The following is a 21,624-nucleotide window of genomic DNA, read 5'->3' on the forward strand; positions in this document are numbered from 1 at the left end:
GAATTTTAATCATAGGTACATTTTAACATTGAGAGCCAGAATATCACAAAATAATCCACAATAACAACATCATATACATTTTATAAAACATGAAATAAGTATTTGATCCATAGAACAATAGGACTTACCTTTGTTGGCAAGCACAGAGGTCAGATGTTTGTTTTAGTTTTTCACCAGGTTTGCACAGATCTTGGGAGGGATTTTGGTCCACTCCTCTTTTCAGATCCTCTCCAAATCCTTAAGGTTCCGAGGCTGTCGCTTGGCAACTCGAAGCTTCAGCTCCCTCCACAGATTTTCGATGGGATTTAGGTCTGGAGACTGGCTAGGCCACTCCAGGACCTTAATATGCTTCTTTTTGAGCCACTCCTTTGTTGCCTTGGCCATATGTTTTGGGTCATTGTCATGTCATTGTCATGTCCACGACCCATTTTCAGTGCTCTCACTGAGGGAAGGAGGTTGTCACCCAAAATTTCCTGGTACATGGCCCCATTTATCCTCCCCTCGATACGGTGAAGTCGTCCTGTCCCCTTGGCTGAGAAACACCCCCAAAGCATAAGGTTTCCATCTCCATGCTTCACAGTGGGGATGGTGTTCTTGGGGTTGTACTCAGCATTTCTCTTCCTCCAAACACGGCGAGTCGAGTTGATGCCAAATAGCTCTATTTTGGTGTCATCTGACCACATCACCTTCTCCCAAGCATCCTCTGGATCATCCAGGTGTTCTTTGGCAAACTTCAGACAGGCCTGTACATGTGCCTTCTTCAGCAGAGGATCCTTGCGCGTGCAGCAGGATTTTAATCCTTCAGGGTGTAGTGTGTTACTGATGGTTCTCTTCGTGACTGTGGTCCCAACTGCCTTCAGGTCATTAACAAGCTCCTCCTGTGTAGTACCGGGCTGATCCCTGACCTTTCTCATGATCATTGATATCCCAAGAGGCGAGATCTTGCGTGGAGCCCCAGACCGAGGGAGATTGGCGGTGACTTTGTGTTTCTTCCATTTTCTAATAATTGCTCCAACATTTGTTAACTTCTCACCAAGCTGCTTGCTTATTTTCTTGTAGCCCATCCCAGCCTTGTGCAGATCTACAAATTTGTCCCTGATGTCCTTAGAACGCTCCTTTGTCTTGGCCATGGTTGAAACGTTGGAATCTGATTGATTGTGTGGACAGGTGTCTTTTATACAGCTACATAACAATGCAACGAGTTGACACAGGTGTTTTGGGTAATGAGTTGAGATTAGGAGTGCTTCTTAATGGAAAACTAACTGGTCTGTGGGAGCCAGAATTATTGCTGATTGGTAGGGGATCAAATACTTATTTAATGCAAAAATACGATAATAAATTTATAAAATGTATATGATGTTTTTATTGTGGATTATTTTGTGATATTCTGACTCTCAATGTTAAAATGTACCTATGATTAAAATTCTACACAGTTCCATTCTTTGTAAGTGGGCAAACCTACAAAATCAGCAAGGGATCAAATAATTATTGCTCCCACTTTATTTACATATCCTCACCACTTATCACTTCTATCTTTCTGTTTCTTACCGCTCTTCATTGGCAGTTGTGCTTTCTCTTCTATTTCTGTCTGCCTTCACTCTTCACCTACTTTTAACAAACTCATCTGGAGACATATTCACTTTTAAACATTTTCATGAGTTAGTTATAAATTAGCTGGCTAATTCGTTTTAGATCTATCCTGAACCATTTTAATGAACTACTTCACTTTGTGAACATGCTCAGCAAACCTAAATTATATTTGCTAGCAAGCCCTCAACTTAATTTTATAATTTCACTGAAATTACCACATACAGCCGTCTCGGTCCTACACATAGGTATGCTGTGTCTGAAATGGCTCATTATTCACTAATCCCTAAATAGTGAATGTCCATATAAAGTTCGTAAAAATAATACGTTCAGATGAGGAGTTCCTTAACATAGGTAAATTAGCAACTGACCTGTCAAAGATGGCAACACGAAATACATGTGACAGGTGGGACATTAGGACATAAGTCTTCCCTCAGTCACCTGGTTTACCTAGACAAAGGGGATAACTCACTTTTCCTGTGCTATTGTTACCTGCCTTGCGGTTATGCAGAAGAGAAGCCAAGCAGTGCGGAAATCAAATTGTGCAAGTATCTTATTCTCGCGGTTATTGGTGTAATGTATTAAGAATTGTACATTCGTGCAGCCTGGACACTTTTCATCAAGTAAGTCTCTGTGTCAGATTCATAAGTAAAACTAGAACATGGAAGGCTTATAGTTTGACAGCGTTGTTCATAGTTTCCCATGTTTTACGTTTCAAGCGCAGCATTGAGTGGATGGCGATTCGATGCAAACGGAGATAATTGTCGGGTGGCAAATATTGAAACGGGGTTCCGTCCCATTCCAGGTGAACATAAGCTTGCCATGTGGTTTGGGTTTGTGTGTCAAAAATGAGGTTCTGATTTCTTCTTAATTTTCTTGAAAAATTATTGGGGTTGGGGTTTGCGTGGCAGCGGGAAAGAGACCCAGTTACCTGCATCTCCTTTATGCAGCCAATTCAGTGGGTAAGCCCTCTGCTCTCTCGCTGTGCTGATCTGTCGGTGGGCTAGCAGTGTTGACCTGGGAGCTTGGCTGATGTGTAAGTGGAGCTAGCAGTGCTGACCTGGGAGCTTGGCTGATGTGTCGGTGGAGCTAGCAGTGTTGACCTGGGAGCTTGGCTGATGTGTCGGTGGAGCTAGCAGTGTTGACCTGGGAGCTTGGCATGGAGTGGTGACTGTCAGGCGAGGTTGTCTTTCTTGGGCAAGTTGTGGCCTTGATGTGAGCTACCTTTTCAATTAGACATGATCAGAATCTGGGCTAAATCTTCTGATGCTGATCTTATTGTGTTATCATGCTTTGCAAAAATATTTGAAATCACCATATTTCTAATCACGGCTACAATGTTTTCTGTACCGACCGACCCAAGAGAGGGGGTGGTATAGCGATTTTTGTAAAAACCAAATTTCATGTTAATATCTGTTAAGTAAAATATAAGTTAGATTAAATTTATTTCAAAGAAAAGGAAAATAGGCTAAGAAGCTAACATAACCAGGCCAAGGAAAGAAGACCAAGGCAAAGAAATAGAGCAAAAGGAAAGGGAAGGACTAAAAACCCAAATAAAAAAAAGAGGAACAAAATAGACGGCAGACCTGACAGAAGACAGGGATTTATTGTTAATTTTTAGAAGATTAAAAAGCAGCAAAACTCAATTTTGTGGATTTGTACTAAAATAAATATATATACATACATACAGAACTCTGCAGAAGTCTTTGGCACCCTAAATATTTATCCAAAATATTTAATTTCACAGAGACATTTTTGTATTTAATTTTAAAAAGTAACATGTTACTGTAAGCAATTGACTACTTAAAAACTCCTGACGGAGAAAGCCATCCAGCTCCTAGTCCAGGCGCTCGTCATTTCCCGCCTGGATTACTGTAACTCCCTCCTAGCCGGTCTCCCAGCGTGTACCATCAAGCCCCTCCAGCTGGTCCAGAATGCTGCAGCCCGCCTGATCACCAGTCAGCCCAGGTCGGCTCAGGTTGGCCTCCACTGGCTTCCTATTGCCGCACGCATCCGTTTCAAGGCCCTAGTGTTGGCAATTCAGGCTGCTAAGGGGACTGCCCCACCTTACATACAATCCCTGATCACTCCCTACTCCCCAGCTAGACCACTCCGGTCTGCCAGCTCTGGTCGCCTTATGGTTCCCTCTCTACGTGCACCTGGCGGTCGAGCTGCATGTTCACGCCTGTTTTCCGTTCTGGTTCCTCAGTGATGGAATGACTTGCCTACCACTGTCAGAACAGCAGAATCCCTCCCCCTATTTCGACGCAGACTCAAAACCCACCTTTTCAAACTCTACCTCAGTCCTCCCTCCTGATTTCCCCTGCCCCTCCTTTCTGATATCCCTATCCTTGTCTAACCCCCCCCGCCCCCACCAAAAAAAGAAAAAAAAAGAAATGCACTTATGATGACAACTATGTTTAGAACAGCATTTCATGTGTATTTTGCTAGTTTCTGGATGTGATGCTTTGACTTATGGTAGAACCTATGCACTTGTAAGTCGCTTTGGATTAAAAGCGTCTGCCAAATGACTAAAATGTAAATGTAAATATATATATATATATAATATATATATATATATATATATATATATATATATATTATATATAATATATGCTAAGGGGACTGCCCCACCTTACATACAATCCTTGATCACTCCCTACTCCCCAGCTAGACCACTCCAGTCTGCCAGCTCTGGTCGCCTTATGGTTCTCTCTCTACGAGCACCTGGCGGTCGAGCTGCACGTTCACGCCTGTTTTCCATTCTGGTTCCTCAGTGGTGGAATGACTTGCCTACCACTGTCAGGACAGCAGAATCCCCCTATTTCGACGCAGACTAAAAACACACCTTTTCAAACTCTACCTTAGTCCTCCCTCCTGATTTCCCCCGCCCCCCTTTCTGATATCCCTATCCCTCTTGTTTAACCCCCCCCAAAAAAAAAAAATTGCACTTATGATGACTATATGAGGGAAAAATTTTTTTCGTAGAATAAAAATGGGTTTCTATTTTTTAATAAATGCATATTTTCATATTCTGTAAATACATATATATTGTTGATAAAGGCAAAAAAGTTAAAAAGGTTTATATCCCTTCTGCCTGAATATAATACATTGTTTATTTTCTATATTGTTCGTCTCATCCAAAACAATTGTGATCATTAACAGTTATCACAGAATGAAATCTATTTCGATTAGCGTGTGGAATATCCAGGGAGTGTTATGTTCCTGTGTTCTGTGCGTTAGTGTATCATTGTTCAGTATTATTTATTCTTGTAATTTATTATTTTTCATATTTCATGTCTGGTTCTGTTTATTTTCATTAGTCTTTGCACTCGTCCTCCCCTGTTATGTCTGTCTGAATGTTTTCCAGTCAAGTCACTCCCCTGTCTGCATGCCCCACTATTCAGGTGTTTACAGTATTTTCAGGTTTCCAATTAATTCCTCACTCACGTTTCTTACTTCCTGCTTTGTCTTGGTAGTTAAATGTTGTAAAGCACTATTCTTACTAACCACTACTAATATAGGTTTTGTACAGTACTAATCCGATTAATGCACTTACTGTCTAACTAACTAACTAACAATCACTTTTATTGGGTAGTTTAGAAATATTCACGTTACTAACTCACTAACGCATCTCTTAGCATTTCTGCGCTGTTCTATAACTCCGCCTTCCTATGCTATCCCTTATTACTCGTTTGTTTCAGCGCAGTGTTCACACCTGTCTCTTAACTATCACTACGTCTTCAATCTATGCATCTACTCTCTAGTCCAGAGCCGTTTGTTTTACATGTGTGTCATTGTGAATCCAGTCCCCGTTTTCGTTTCCCCCTCGTTATTGTCCTATTACCCTTTCATGTGTCTCACCTGATGTTTATTTGTTAGACCGCCCTCACTCCCATGCCCTGCCTAGTTTGTCTCATTCCCCTGTGTATTTATACCTGTCCTTTTCAGTTGCACGCTGCTAGTTCGTCTTGTCCTGTTTCTGTTCCCGAGCCCTTGATTCCTTCCCCAAGTTCTAGCCTCCTTGTTTCCTTGCCCCTGTCCTTGTTCCCGAGTCCTTGCCCTTGCCCTTGGTTATCTTGGTTATCTGGTTTTCTGTTTTTTTTTGGTTTCCTGGTTTTGACCCCTGCCTGCTTCCTTGTACCCTTCTTTGTGTTTTGGATTATTGTACCTCTGCCTGTTTGGACTGACCCCCTGGATTTTGACCTTGGCTTGTTTTGTGACTACTCTCTGTCTGCCCCTTCACCTGTGAGTAAACTTGCCATTTTCCACACCCCTGTGTCTGCTTCTGGTTCCTGTGTTCCCCCCAGCATAACACTGAGCTCTTCAATTTTTTGGTTCAAAGAGCCAGGCCCTGGAATTTAAAGAAAATATAAAAAATATTGACATAATTATTTTACAAGAGACATGGTTTCTGGAAGGTGCTGTCACTCACTGTCCCGCAGATTACAGAGAAATGATTGTGCCCTCACAAAAACTAAGAACCATCACTCAAGACTCAAGACTCGAGACTCAGGGGGACTAATAATCTGGTATAAATCTGAACTACAAAAACTAATTGAGCTCATCAAAAAAGGAAAAAATTACTTATGGTTGAAAATCAAAAAAGAATTTTGAACCAAAAGATGTGTTTCTCTGTGCAGTCTAAATTCCTCCTTCAGAGTCCCCTTATTTCTGTGAAGAAATGTCCCCCAACCTGCAGAAACAATCAAGTCATTTTCAGGCCCAGGGGAAGGTAATCATCTGTGGGGATCCTCCAAAGAAACAACCATGACAGGGTTACTCCTGCAGCTCTGACGTAGCCTGAGTCTGTACATTGTCGGTAGGAGACTCTTTCGGAAGCTACACCTATTGAAGATACACCTATTGCTATTAATTCAAACATTATTAAACACCTTTCTGGAAACCACATACGCTCACAGTACAGAAGGCGTAAATCAGCCAGTGAAAAATATCAATTTTATGGGAAAACTGCTAACATTGCAATTGAAAATATCAAGTAATAAATAAATAAAATCCAAAGACGACAACTGGTTCGATACAAAATGTCAAAATATCAGGAAAAAACTGCGGAAACTGTCAAATCAAAAACACAGAGACCCATTAATCCCTGATTTGCACTTCTGTTACTGTGAGACGCAAACACTACAAATACATGTTCAGAACCAAAAAAGCCTTATATACCCATAAACAGCTGACACTAATTGAGGAATCCATTAATACTAACACATTCTGGGAAAATTTGAATACATTTAAAACATGAATAAATCAAAACTGAACAATTGGCCATTCAAAACAGAGATATATGGACTGAACACTTCAAAACACATTAAAACAATACACCTCAACACAGCATCAGAACAAAACCACATCCAACAGAAGTTACAACCACTAGAATTGGCAATAAAAGAACCAAAACCCACTGGATTCCTCCATTACTGGACAGGAGCTACTGGAGAAACTGCAGGTCCTCAAACCCAAAAAAGCCTCTGGACCTGATGGCATCTTAAATGAGATGCTAAAACACACCAGAGTCAAATTTCACAGGCTATTCTAAAATGATTTAACATGGTTCTGAGCGTGGGTTACTTCCCTGACATCTGGAATCAAGGGCTTATAACCCCAATCTTTAAAAGTGGAGATAAATTGGATCGCACCAATTACTGTTATTTGTGTGAACAGTAATCTGGAGAAGGTTCTCGGTAGCATTATGAATACAAGACTTACAGACTTTCTAAATGAGCACAATGTCCTGAGTAAAAGTCAAATTGGATTCTTACCAAAACACCGCACAGCTGGTCATATTTACACCCCACACACCCGAATAGAGAAATATGTTAACCAAAATAAAACCAAAAATGTATCTCTGCATACATTTCCAAAAAGCATTTGATTCAATTTGGCACATTTGCTTATTCTACAAACTTCTTGAAAGCGTTATAAAACATATGATATTGTTAAATCAATGTACAACAGACTTTTTCATCCAGGAGCATGGAGTGAGACAGGGCTGCAACCTAAGCCCAACTCTATTCAACATATATATTAATGAATTAAGTCCCTGGTCTACAGGACAAAGAGGTGAAACTCCTACTCTACACAGATGACCTGGTTCTGTTGTCGCCCACAACACAGGGCTTCCAGCAGGGCCTGGATCTGCTAGAGAAATACCGTCAGACCTGGGCCCTGACGGTAAAACGGTGATTTTCCAAAAAAGATCCGGATCTCAGGGAAACACATATATCTTCAGAATAGGGACAAACCACATAGAACATTGCACAAACTAGAACTATTTAGGCCTAAATATGAAATGTTCCGGACATTTCAACATGGCAATAAATGAATTGAAAGAGAAGGCACGCAGGGCAGTCTATGCCATGAAGAAAAAGATCAGCATTGAAATCACAATCAGATAATATTTGGTTAAAAATATTAGAATCTAATTGAACCAATTACCCCATATGACAAACACCCAACTGAAACCCTGCATGCAGTGTTTTGTAAGAACATCTTACAGGTACAACGGACAACGGCAAACAATGCATACAGGGCAGAATTAGGCCAATATCCATTATTAATTAAAAATACAAAAGAGGGCAATACAGTTTTGGAAACATTTCAAAAACAGCGACCCCCATTCATACCATTACAAAGCCCTGCAATGTCAAGAGCTGAGCCCAGAGAAGAGTCCCCTCTACCAGCTGGTCCTGAGGCTCAGTTCACTAACCCCCACTAACACCATCCAGCCCTGAGGCTCAGTCACTAACCCCCACTAACACCATCCAGCCCTGAGGCTCACTTCACTAACCCCCACTAACACCATCCAGCCCTGAGGCTCAGTTTACTAACCCCCACTAACACCATCCAGCCCTGAGGCTCAGTTCACTAACCCCCACTAAGACCATCCAGCCCTGAGGCTCAGTTCACTAACCCCCACTAACATCATCCAGCCCTGAGGCTCAGTCACTAACCCCCACTAACACCATCCTGCCTCAGGACAGCTCCATACCAAACCAACCAGTTAGAATAAACTAAATTATAAAGCAACAAAAACAAAATTTCATTACTGACTGGAATATTCAAACACAAAATCAAAACAAATTAGAATGCTATCTGGCCCTAGAAAGACAATACACTGTGGCAGATTATCTGACCACAGTGAAGAATTATAAACTCAGGAAAACATTGACAAAGTACAGACTCAGCGAGCACAGCCCAGCAATAGAGACCGGGCGCCACCGGCAGACCTGGCTGCCCAGAGAAGAGAGGCGGTGCTCCCACTGTGACAAACAGGACATGGAGGCAGAGCTGCACTTTCTAACCCGTTGTGACAAATACATAGAAATTTGAGAACTTCTCTTCCCCAAATGTAAAAATATATACCAAAACTTCCCAGCTATACCTGAGACACAATTATTACAAATCCTCCTTGGAGAGGAAAGGAGCTATGCACATTTGGCAGCACAGTATGTAGCTACCTGCCACAGCCCAGGGACAGCAGTGACCCCTAACCCCTACCAGTTTTAACGATATAATAATATTATATGATATAATAATTTGCATATATACAGTGGTGTGAAAAAATGTTTGCCCCCTTCCTGATTTCTTATTTTTTTGCATGTTTGTCACACTTAAATGTTTCAGATCATCAAACAAATTTAAATATTAGTCAAAGACAACACAAGTAAACACAAAATGCAGTTTTTAAATGAAGGTTTTTATTATGAAGGGAGAAAAAAATCCAAACCTACATGGCCCTGTGTGAAAAAGTGATTGCCCCCTAAACCTAATAACTGGTTGGGCCACCCTTAGCAGCAACAACTGCAATCAAGCGTTTGTGATAACTTGCAATTAGTCTCTTACAGCGCTGTGGAGGAATTTTGGCCCACTCATCTTTGCAGAATTGTTGTAATTCAGCCACATTGGAGGGTTTTCGAGCATGAACCGCCTTTTTAAGGTCATGCCACAGCATCTCAATAGGATTCAGGTCAGGACTTTGACTAGGCCACTCCAAAGTCTTCATTTTGTTTTTCTTCAGCCATTCAGAGGTGGACATGCTGGTGTGTTTTGGATCATTGTCCTGCTCGTTTCGTTTCGGCTTGAGGTCACAAACAGATCCGTTTCGGCTTGAGGTTCGTTTCGGCTTGAGGTCACAAACAGATGGCCGGATATTCTCCTTCAGGATTTTTTGGTAGACAGCAGAATTCATGGAACCATTTATCACAGCAAGTCTTCCAGGTCCTGAAGCAGCAAAACAGCTCCAGACCATCACACTACCACCACCATATTTTACTGTTGGTATGATGTTCATTTTCTGAAATGCGGTGTTACTTTTACGCCAGATGTAATGGGACACGCCTTCCAAAAAGTTCAACTTTTGTCTCGTCAGACCACAGAGTATTTTCCCAAAAGTCTTGGGGATCATCAAGATGTTTTCTGGCAAAATTGAGACAAGCCTTAATGTTCTTTTTGCTCAGCAGTGGTTTTCGTCTTGAAACTCTGCCATGCAGGCCATTTTTGCCCAGTCTCTTTCTTATGGTGGAGTCATGAACACTGACCTTAACTGAGGCAAGCGAGGCCTGCAGTTCTTTGGATGTTGTTGTGGGGTCTTTTGTGACCTCCTGGATGAGTCGTCGCTGCGCTCTTGGGGTAATTTTGGTCGACCGGCCACTCCTGGGAAGGTTCACCACTGTTCCATGTTTTCGCCATTTGTGGATAATGGCTCTCACAGTGGTTCGCTGGAGTCCCAAAGCTTTAGAAATGGCTTTATAACCTTTTCCAGACTGATAGATCTCAATTACTTTCTTTCTCAGGATCATTTGGTCTACTTCACTTTGTCAGGCAGGTCCTATTTAAGTGATTTCTTGATTGAGAACAGGTGTGGCAGTAAAATAATTCATGCCAATAAAGCATTTTGAACTGAACTGAATTGAGAGACAGAGAGAGACAGAGAGACAGAGAAAGACAGAGAGACAGAGAGAGTCAGAGAGAGACAGAGAGAGACACCATCAGTTCTGAGAATTACTAAAGCATAGCTGCACTGAAATGCAAATGTAGGGGAAAATTCACAGAACGAAAGATCTCCCTCCTAAAAGCATGATAACACAAGTCAAAATCAGACTCCACCTGTTGGGAGACAGACGGATTTGTGTATTGGACCACTTCACATATGGTAATGACCGCTATCAGTTTCCAGGTCCCCCCTCTGGGGATTTTCCACTGGACTCCAGGGGGGAGCGGGGCAAGGCCTCACAACCATTAAGGATTTGAATGGCCCAATCCGAGGTGCTCGGGATAGGCACAATTCCTTACCACCAATCAGAGGTTACACTTGGATTTGTAGACATATTTGAATATATGCAAATGTAATCCTTTAAAACATCCCAAACACCATTGCTCTTTGGAACATTTTCCTGATTGTAATAAACTTTCCTGTTTTCTAATCCACCTTAGTGAGCAGGCTGGTTCCTCCAAAACTCTCGACGATGTGTGCTAAAAGTTTATCAATATATCTGTATTAAAGTATGATATGTACCCTGTATAGTTCCAAACTGATTAACTGCTCAATTGTGCTAGGATTACACAGTGAGCCCAGCCAGCTGGCGGGGGGGGGGGCGTCTTGAACTGTGTAGACCAAACTGTCAAGGACACGGGCAGAGCAAGATATGACTGTACAGCTGATTTCTCCGGGACTCTCGATGTTTTATGCCAGGAGTGTATCCATTTGACCTAGAACATTAATTACAGCTGAGCTTATGAAAACGCAAGAAACCACAGTGAAAACTGTCGAAATGAGAGCAAAGAATGCTACGTACATTTACTCCCTTAGAAGAGAATAATTAATGAAATGTTTAGTATGTCTGTATATTAGAAAAGTATATTAGAAGTGAATATTAATGAAATGTTTAGTTTGTCTGTATATTTTCAATGATTACTGCTGCTTAGTTCGTCTTATAAAAGCGAAAGATACAGAGTGACGTGTATGGATGACATGTTAGAGGGAGGGCATCCAGAACTTTATGAGGTCTGGTAGTTTGCCAAGAGCAGGTGCGGGGTGAAGTGAGGACACGTAGTTGGCAGAATGCCCTGAACTTTGTACAGAGTTGGCAGAGCATAAGGACCGTTGGCAATTTGCCACAATGACGTTATGGGAGGAGCGTTGGGAGGAGTTACGATAAGAAAAGTGTGGTTGATTTGCCAGAATGAGGTTTGAGGAGGAGTTGTAGGTGGAGTAACTGTGTATAAAATGGGTGTACAAATGCCAGTCGGGGTTCAGTTCTGGAGAGCTGATCCGGCTTTATGCACGTGTGCTAATAAAGTCTGATTTTCCTGAAGATCTTGCTGCCTGGTGTCGTCTTTTCCCTCGCGAAGATGTTTTTCGACAAATTGAAGATTTGGACTCTGTCGTTTCCTAGACACGACATAAAAACCGGCTATTTCCCTGAAATGTGGAATCAAGGACTAAGAACACCAATATACAGAAGTGGAGACAAATTTGACCAACAATTGCATCTGTGTGAACAGTAACCTAGGGAAGGTTTTCTGTCGTATTCTAAATGACAAAATGCTTGCTTTCCTTATTGAACACAATTTTTTGAGTAAAAAATCAAATTGGCTTTCTTCCAAAACAATGTACAACAGATCATATTCACACCCTACACACCGTAATAAACAAACATGTTCACCAAACTAACATATTTGAATGTTTTATAGATTTAAAAAAAGCATTTGACTGGGACCCGCAAGGTTGGCAGTTCGATCCCCTGTGTAGTCACAATAAATCCGTACAGCTGTTGGGCCCTTCAGCAAGGCCCTTAACCCTGCATTGCTCCATGGGAGGACTGTCTCCTGCATAGTCTAATCAACTGTACGTCACTCTGGATAAGAGCGTCTGTGTTATGTACGGCTCTGAGAACCCAAACGCAGATCACAGGATAATCCAAAATCATTGTTTATTAGTCTGAAATCGTAGCCAGGAGATCCAATACAATGACAAAAAAGAATAGTCGAAAAACAGGCGAGGGGGTCAAAAATCCAGAAAATCAGAAGGCCAAAGTACAGAAGGACGAAGGCAAAAATCAAAACCAGAAAACAAAGCAGAATGTCGAAAACCAGAAAAACAGAAAGGCAAACAAAACAAAAGGGCAAGGCAGGCAACATCAAAAGGCAAAGGGGTGTCCATCAAGAATCTCAAGAAATAGGCTTACGAAGTATTCGGCACTAAGAACAATGCAGAGACTGAGGTATAAATACATGAGAGAAGGTGACTATCTAGGCGGGGCTGGGAAAAAGGTGGGCTAAACAAATAGACAACAGGTGGGGAAACATAGTAGGGTAATAACATAATAACGGGAGGGAGATGAAAACTCGGACTGGATGCACGTAACAAAACATGTAAAACATACGGCACCGGATTAGGGAGTAGACATTTGCATAGATTGAAGATGTAGTGATAGTCAGAGACTAGGTGCGAACACTTTGCTGAAACTAAACGAGTAATCAGGGATAGCAGAACAGTTACAGAACAGTGCAGAAATACTAAGAGATTGCGTTAGTGAGTTAGTTACGTGAATATTTCTAAACTACCCAATAAAAGTGATTGTTAGTTAGTTAGTTAGACAGACAGTAAGTGTATTAATCGGATTAGTACTGTACAATACCTAGATTAGTAGTAGTTAGTAAGAATAGTGCTTTACAACATTTTAACTACCAAGAAAAAAGCAGGAAGTAAGAATCGCGAGTTTTGAAAAGGAATGTTGAAAACCTGAAAACTACCGTAAACCCCCGAATAGTGGGACATGCAGACAGGGGAGTGACTAGACTGACGCACATTCAGATGCAGACATAACAGGGGATGACAAATGAGAACTGTAATAGAAAACACTAACCAATGATCTATGAAAAATGAATAAATAACAAGAATAAACATAAATACACACAGGACAAATACAGGAACATTACAGTCTGCCAAATGCCATTAATGTAATGTAATGTAATGTAGTGGAGTATTCAAACTTCTTCAAAGTGGTGTGGGGGGTAAAATATATGACATCATAAAATGAATGTACTCAGAAAACAAATGCAGTGTAAAAATTTCAAACCAAAAAACTTCAGTGCGTCAGGTTTGACCTGGCAGTAAATGCATTGAAGGAGAAGGCACGCAAGGCTTTTTACACCATAAAGAGGAGGCTACACAATTTAAACCCACCCATTAAAATTTGGATTTAAATATTTGAACATGTAATTCAACCAATCGCTCTTTATGGTAGTGAAGTATGGGGTCCCATTACCAACCAAGATTACAGCAAATGGGGAAAACACCCTTCATAATCCCTGCATGTAGAATTCTGCAAAAACATTTGCACATACAAATACTGTGGTGGCCCGACCTGCGATCGGTACACCACTGGGGTCGAACAGCCAGTGCGCCTGCACCGGCGCCAAGCGCTTGGGAAAATAATTAACTGTGAATATTTTCCCCTGACATGTCTAGGAGCAGCACCAAGAACAGCGGCCCAGAGGCGAGACGCGTGCGGAATGGGACGGGAAACTAATAACCTCCTCTAATTAAACAGGCACAGCTGCGCCGAGTTCGCGGAAGGGAGCGGCCGCATTTAAAAGGAGAGAACAAACGCCAAGCGGGGCTCATGACGGAGGAGGGTTACCCGGAGCCTGAGTGAGTGAACGCTAAGATTTAACACCGAGCTAAACCAGCCGCCAGAGAAGCGCCAAGAGCCTGGACGTACCACAAGAAAGCCCAGGCGCACGAAACGAACCTCCGCGAACGAAACCTCCAACAAGCGGGGACGCACGTGAGGAAATCACCACCCCCTAACCCCGCTAATCTCTCCCTCTCTGCACCCAGAGCCGAGCCTCCCAGGCGGACGACTAGGCGACCGGAACGCCGCAGGAATTGCCCTAATCCCACAGACCGAGGAAGGACGAACCGAATTCCCACGTCCCTAATTTTTTGGTCGATTATTTTTTTTCCGTTTTTTTTCCTTTTTGAGTTTTTGGATTTTCCCTTGAGTTTGATTTTTTTGGACAAGAAAAGCCCCGAGCTGAACTGAATAGCTGGACAGTGCCCTGAAGGCACGTGTAAAGCCAATAAAATCATTGTTTTGCACCAATTTTACTGTCTCTCTCTCTCTCTCTCTCTCTCAACCAGCGGCTCGCCACAATACATACAAAGAAAACCCCCAAAGAATACATGAAGGGCCGAATTAGGCTTTTATCCATTATCAATATACAAAAACGAGCATTAAAATTGTGGGCCCAAGTTTTGGGAGTAAATAACCGTGTTGTATCCTTCTAACGTAATTAACATGGCAAATTAACTCTCGGATCACACGGACTCACCGATAACGGCCAAGAGAAATTGTAATCAGAAAATGTATAGCCTAACTTTTAAAGATTTTAATCGATCCTATGGTGGGACTTTTGCCATTTATGGACGGTGCAACAGAAATTGTTGGTGCCGTTGACCGTAATCAAATGCTTTCATTTATATCGTTCGAATGACCAAGTGCCGTTAAAAAGCACATTGTATGGGTTTGTGCTATTTCTGCTATTTGCTTATGCTAGCGACATCATACGAACCTCATACGGACACCAGTGAAGGCTTAGAACACACTAGCACTTAGTTCTTGAAAGTTTGATCACCACTACTGTGAAATAAAAAAGTGGACAAATGACGGTTCTGTGAGAAATGTATTGGCGAGCTCACATGCACACACAGCTCAGCATTCTAAAGCTCCACTTTGCCCTCCACAATATGAACGAGCTAGCTGCTTATTATGGTGACGATGTCTGTGCGTCAGATGTGCAGGATGAATACTGCTCCTTTCGGGACATATACGATAAAAGTTTATTTGAGGAACAAAATAATGAGTTGGCGACTGGTCAGGTTTTAGCCTTCCTTGTTGCTAATGACATGATTAGAGCATTCCCAAACCTTGCAAAATTATATCGCATTTATCTCACAATTCCTGTGAGCAGTGCGCAAGCAGAGCGCTCTTCAAACAGGCTAAAGCTATTGACAACATACCCTCGCTCGACAATGACCGAGGACCGTCTTTCACAGCTTGCACTTGTCTTTATCCGGAGAAGTGACAAAGAATATTGAATATCTGTAGGCGTGATGCATGTATGGCAGGCTATGGTGGATGTAAAATTAAACTAGAGACATACCATTTCATGGTGTTAAATGTTTCCATTTACAAGCTGGTGCACCTAATAAAGTGGTCACAGTATATTTGAGCTGTCTGGAGGGCAGAGGCCATTGTGACATCACAGGCTATTGTGACATCACAGGTTATTGTGACATCAAATCAGTGGACTATTGCCAGTACAGTTTAAATATTTGCATTTACGGGCTTAGCAGAGCATTGGTGTCTCTTCACACGGGCTGGGAAGAGTCAGAGTCTGACATCGATGACTGAATATATAAACATAATAGTTTAATTTGTTTATAGTCATATTAGAGTTATTGCTCAATATCATTAAAGTGAAACATGCATCTTATGCAACGCATTAATTTCCGTATTTTCTTCTTTCTTTCAGAACAAATTTCTGGTTAATGGCACTACAAGATTAAATTGGATGTGATGTCAGCATATTTTAACAAAAACAAAATGCTTAATTCGGAAGTTCAAACACATAGCACTAGACATACCAACAATATTCATCTCCCTCTCTTTCACTCCTCTCCACTACTCGTCCTTATTCGAATCATCAGCAGCTATGTGTGGGAGATGGTGGGTTACCATGCACTGAACATTACTGCTGCCCTAGAGGTGTGGAGAATAGTTTTTAAAAAACACTGAAACTAAATAAAAACAGGATAAACCTGGAATTCCCCCTTTCTCCCCCCTAAAGCCTTTCACTTTCAACAAAGTCATCATTTATTTGACAGTTGATCTTTGGAAATAATAATCGTGAATTAAATTAAACAGCATATATAAGTGAGGAGTTTTTGCATTTGATGCTGCTTCTGGGTTTCAGAACATTAAATGAGGGCAAATTGGAAATTATAATCAAATTTTCAGCTTTTCAATTTTATTGCACTTTATTCTGACTAGAATGATAAAGTATGGAAATATGCTGTCAATGATCTGCATGAATAATGACATAATACTCACTTGGCCTTCCTGCAGTTCCTGACTACTGGTACCAGTCTGTGACAACCTCCTTTTGATGTGTTGTAGCTCTTCAAGTCAAACTCATCCAGGACCTCCTCTGACATCAGTAACACAAAGGCCAGAGCTGAACATTGGTCGAGATACAGCTCTTGATCAGAAAGTTTTCCTGATCTCAGGAAATTCTGTATTTCCTCCACGAGTGAGTTGTCATTCAGATCATTCAGACAGTGGAACAGATTGATGGTCCTCTCTGCGGAAGATTCGTATTCAATCTTCATCTTAATGTACTGGACTGTTTTCTTGATGCTCTCTGATCTGCTTTCTGTCTGTGTCTGTGGGTCTGGGACAGGGGATCTGCTTCCTGTCTGTGTCAGTATTCCTCCTAAGAGGGGCTGAATGGAGTCCAGAGAGAGGCCGAGAAGGAATCGGAGGAAAAGGTCCAGATGTCCATTCTCACTCTCTAAGGCATGATCCACTGCAGTCTCATGTAACTCAGGCACCTGCACTCTGCCACTGTGAGGTTTTGATTCTTCTGCTCTGAGCACATTTCTGTTCTCATTTACACATGAATGAAACACAAACAAGGCGGCCAGATACTCCTGAATGCTCAGATGCACAAAGCAGTAGACCTTCTCCTGACCCAACCCACACTCCTCTTTAAAGATCTCTGTGCACACCCCAGAGTACACTGAAGCTTCAGTGACATCAATGCCACAGTCTCTCAGTTCCTCTTCATAGAATATCAGATTGCCCTTTTCCAGCTGTACAAAAGCCAGCTGCCCCAGTTTCAGGATGATTTCTGTATCTGATGCTAACATCTTTGGGTTTGGTTCATCAGAGCCACGATACTTCAGATTCTTCACTTTAGTCTGAATGAGCAGGTAGTGTGTGTACATTTCAGTCAGAGTTTTGGGCAGATCGCCACTCTCTACTTTACCCAACATTGTCTCCAGAACAGTAGCACAAATCCAGCAGAAGACTGGTATGTGACACATGATGTAGAGACTCCTGGATGACTGGATGTGTGAGATGATTCTTCTGGCCTGGTTCTGATCTCTGATTCTCTTTCTGAAGTACTCCTCCTTCTGTGGGTCATTGAACCCTCGTACCTCTGTCACCTGGTGGATGCACTCAGGAGGGATCTGATTGGCTGCTGCAGGTCGGGAGGTGATCCAGAGGAGAGCAGAGGGAAGCAGATTCCCCTTAATGAGGTTGGTCAGCAGCACATCCACTGATGATGACTCTGTTATATCACAGCAGATCTCATTGCTTTGGAAATGTAGAGGAAGTCGACATTCATCCAGACCATCAAAGATAAACACAACTTTGACTTCATCACCTTCAACAGTTTTGATCTCTTTCAGTTGTGGAAAGTAGTGCTGCAGAAGTTGCATCAGACTGAATGCTCCTTCCTTCTTCAGATTCAGATCTCGGAAAGGAAGAGCGAAGATGAAATCAATGTCCTGATTGGCTTTTCCTTCTGCCCAGTCCAGAATGAACTTCTGCACGGAGACGGTTTTCCCAATGCCAGCGATGCCCTTTGTAAGCACAGTTCTGATGTGTTTCTCTTGTCCAGGTAAAGGCTTAAAGATGTCATTGCAGACGATTGGAGTCTCCTGGGTGGTTTGTCTCTTGGATGCTGTCTCAATCTGTCTGACCTCGTGCTCATTATTGACCCCCCCACTTCCCCCCTCTGTGATGTAGAGCTCTGTATAGATCTCATTGAGGAGAGTTGTGTGGCCCTGCACTGCTAAACCTTCAAATATGTTTTCAAACTTCTTCTTCAGATGAGTTTTCAGTTCCTGCTGGGCTCTTTTAATGGATTCATCTGAAGAGAGGAAATATGAGAAATAATTCTGTTCAAAATAAGATTAAAGTTTACAATTCAATCACAGATTAAGAAGAAAAGCAGTTTTCACAGTATTTTACACATATCAGTGTTACAAACCGTTAACAGAGTAACACACCTCTCTTACAGTATTTTTTACCTCTCTCACAGTATTACTGACCTCTCAATGATAATCAATCACAAATAAAACAAATGAGCAAAAAGGACATACTGCTGCACAAATAAGAATGAACACCTTCAAATACCGTCTTCAAAGGTCACATGGTCATTTTAAAATCTATTCTGCCCTGAATATGAACTCAGGACAGTCTGTCTGATGGGACAGTGCTTTAGTTACTGCACGAATTCAGGACAGTCTGTCTGATGGGACAGTGCTTTAGTTACTGCACAAACTCAGGACAGTCTGTCTGATGGGACAGTGCTTTTGTTACTGACTTTTGAGCACAAAGTCCCTGCATTGAATCCCCTTCAGAGACATTTAATCTTCTGTGCAATCACTACTTGAGGCTATAATTTCATTTAAATGCCACTGTGAACATGTTGTTCATGATGTTTTCTAGATGTAAGATTATCAAGATGTAAGAACTCACACTTTGCATTTTCATGAAAGTGTCAATTCTATAAATCAGAACACTGCACTGTGAGATCTGTTTGCTAAACTCATGTCAGTACTCTAATGGACACACAGTAGTAATGTGAGAACTTACTGTGCTGCTCTCTCTCCAGTGAGTCAGTGAGATCCTTCTGCTTCATGTTCCTCAGGATGTGGACTGTGATCTTAAGGGACCTCTCACTGCCACAGGTCTCTAGCATCTTCTCAACAATGTACAGGATGTCAGGATCCTCCTGCTCTCTCTCACTGCATTCTGGGTAATCATGGCTTTGATGACTCTTGAACAAATCCTTCATCTTCATGAACTTCTCCAGCACAGAAGGATCTTCAGACAGAGTCTTAAAGCATTCTGGACAGTCCTGACTCAGATGGCTCTGAAACAGTGTAAACTTTCCATTCTTCTTCAGTCTCAACAGAGTGTGCAGGAGAGACTGAAATAAACACATGAAGAGGTGTGCTGTATCAGTGTGTGAAATAAACACATGAAGAGGTGTGCTGTATCAGTGTGCGAAATAAACACATGAAGAGGTGTGCTGTATCAGTGTGAAATAAACACATGAAGAGGTGTGCTGTATCAGTGTGAAATAAACACATGAAGAGGTGTGCTGTATCAGTGTGTGAAATAAACACATGAAGAGGTGTGCTCTATTAGTGTGTGAAATAAACACATGAAGAGGTGTGCTGTATCAGTGTGTGAAATAAACACTCAATGCACGACAACTATTGCCTTGTGTCACTTGGCCAGAAAAGGGACAGATAATTTGAGACACCAAACGCACAGCAGTGCCAAATGCTCATATCTGAAGTGCAGCTTTAGTTCCCGTTTGAAGGCTTTGTAGACATATGAAGTGTGATAAATAATTAACTTGCTCAGAATTGAGTTGTCTGTGCAATGCATTCAGTAAATGCTCACGGTGAGCTGATTGCTTCTGGTTTAAAAGGCTCTGTTTGGAGGCTTACTCTGCTGCCGTGTTTGAGACCAGCAAAAGGAGTCTGGGCATTCTGTGAGCCATGCAGTGTCAGGACCACTGCAAAGCTGGATTTGAGATTGCTGTTGCTGTTGTCTTTTGAAGGATTAAAAAGGAGCACATTAGCACTAGGACTAGCACAGCCGAAAGCTTCACCTGCTGTTTCCACTCAGGATTCTCTTCCCAAACATTTATGATTTTAAATTTGCCTTGTGGCAAAGAAGCCAGAAATGTTTAAATGTTCACATTGAATGTTTAAATGAAATGCGGGATGATTGCATGCATGCATGAGATGTGGATAGTTAAGAGTAATATTTGGCAAAGGTGGAGCATGTTTTTAATTTTAAGCACAAAGAATATTCATGATATCCAGTGGGGTCCAAAAGTCTGAGACCACAGTTTCATCTTATCATGGAAAATTTTCAATTTTCAATTTTAAAACAAATTAAAGTTACTTCAAAGCTATGCAAGAACCACTTGAAAACCAAAGAACATTTTTACATTTACATTTTAGTCATTTGGCAGACGCTTTTAATCCAAAGCGACTTACAAGTGCATAGGTTCTACCACAAGTCAAAGCATCACATCCAGAGCTAGAAAAATACACCTGGACTGCTGTTCTAAACATATAGTCGTCATCATAAGTGCCAAATTTTTTTTTTTTTTTTTTTTTTTTTTTTGGGGGGGGGGGGGGTTAGACAGGGATAGGGGTATCAGAAGGGGGGGGCGGGGTAAATCAGGAGGGGGGACTAAGGTAGAGTTTGAAGAGGTGTGTTTTGAGTCTGCGTCGAAATAGGGGGAGGGATTCTGCTGACCTGACAGTGGTAGGCAAGTCATTCCACCACTGAGGAACCAGAACGGAAAACAGGCGTGAACGTGCAGCTCGAAAGAAGAGCAAGGATTGCTGCATAATCCACAATCACCTGACCTCAACCTCAATTTATGGGGACATCTGAAGACTGACAGAAGTCCAAGACAGCTCATGTGCATGTTTCCATTAAAGCTGGGGGACATACCATATGCCAAGAAATTATGAAATGTGTGTAAATTTCACAGATTCAATTTTTCACTCAAATTGTTATGCTGATAAAATCATTTGTAATTAAAATATTTGTATTGAAAAAGAAAATAATGCAAAATAGAAGCATTATTATGAAGTTATGAGGAAGAAGATCTCACACCTGTTTTGGGGAAGATAATTTATCTGAACTCTTCTCTTCTAAAGAGCTGGACTCCAGTGACTGCAGGACCCTGTTTACAAAACATGGAGACAGCGCTTCCAGTTAAACTCAGCCTCTGACTACAGCTGTGACTCACAGCACATCTGAATATGACATAACACACCTCACATACACCTGAAGGGTGCCATTGTCATTTAAGTAGAATTCAAAGGAAAATAGCAATATTTTGGGAAAAACTTACCCAGCAGATGAGATGTTTGATTTCATTCTCATATTTTTTATATTC

At 41.7% G+C, this 21,624-nt stretch overlaps 1 protein-coding gene across 16 annotated transcripts in view; it reads right to left on the bottom strand.

Annotated features, from left to right (window-relative positions):
- Positions 1-21,624, bottom strand: part of LOC133118954 (NACHT, LRR and PYD domains-containing protein 12-like) — a 687,468-nt gene that overhangs the window by 42,685 nt on the left and 623,159 nt on the right. For 13 of the 16 annotated variants that reach the window (XM_061229279.1, XM_061229272.1, XM_061229278.1 and 10 more), the window contains 3 exons: positions 21,339-21,408; positions 19,284-19,620; positions 16,728-18,555 (listed from right to left, as the gene is read on the bottom strand). In XM_061229279.1, the coding sequence (XP_061085263.1) occupies positions 16,728-18,555; positions 19,284-19,620; positions 21,339-21,408 (2,235 nt within the window). The other 3 variants (XM_061229289.1, XM_061229291.1, XM_061229290.1) reach the window with 3 other exon arrangements.

The sequence above is a fragment of the Conger conger genome, chromosome 19 (genome assembly GCF_963514075.1).
Source record: "Conger conger chromosome 19, fConCon1.1, whole genome shotgun sequence".
In the NCBI taxonomy this organism is placed as follows: domain Eukaryota; kingdom Metazoa; phylum Chordata; class Actinopteri; order Anguilliformes; family Congridae; genus Conger; species Conger conger.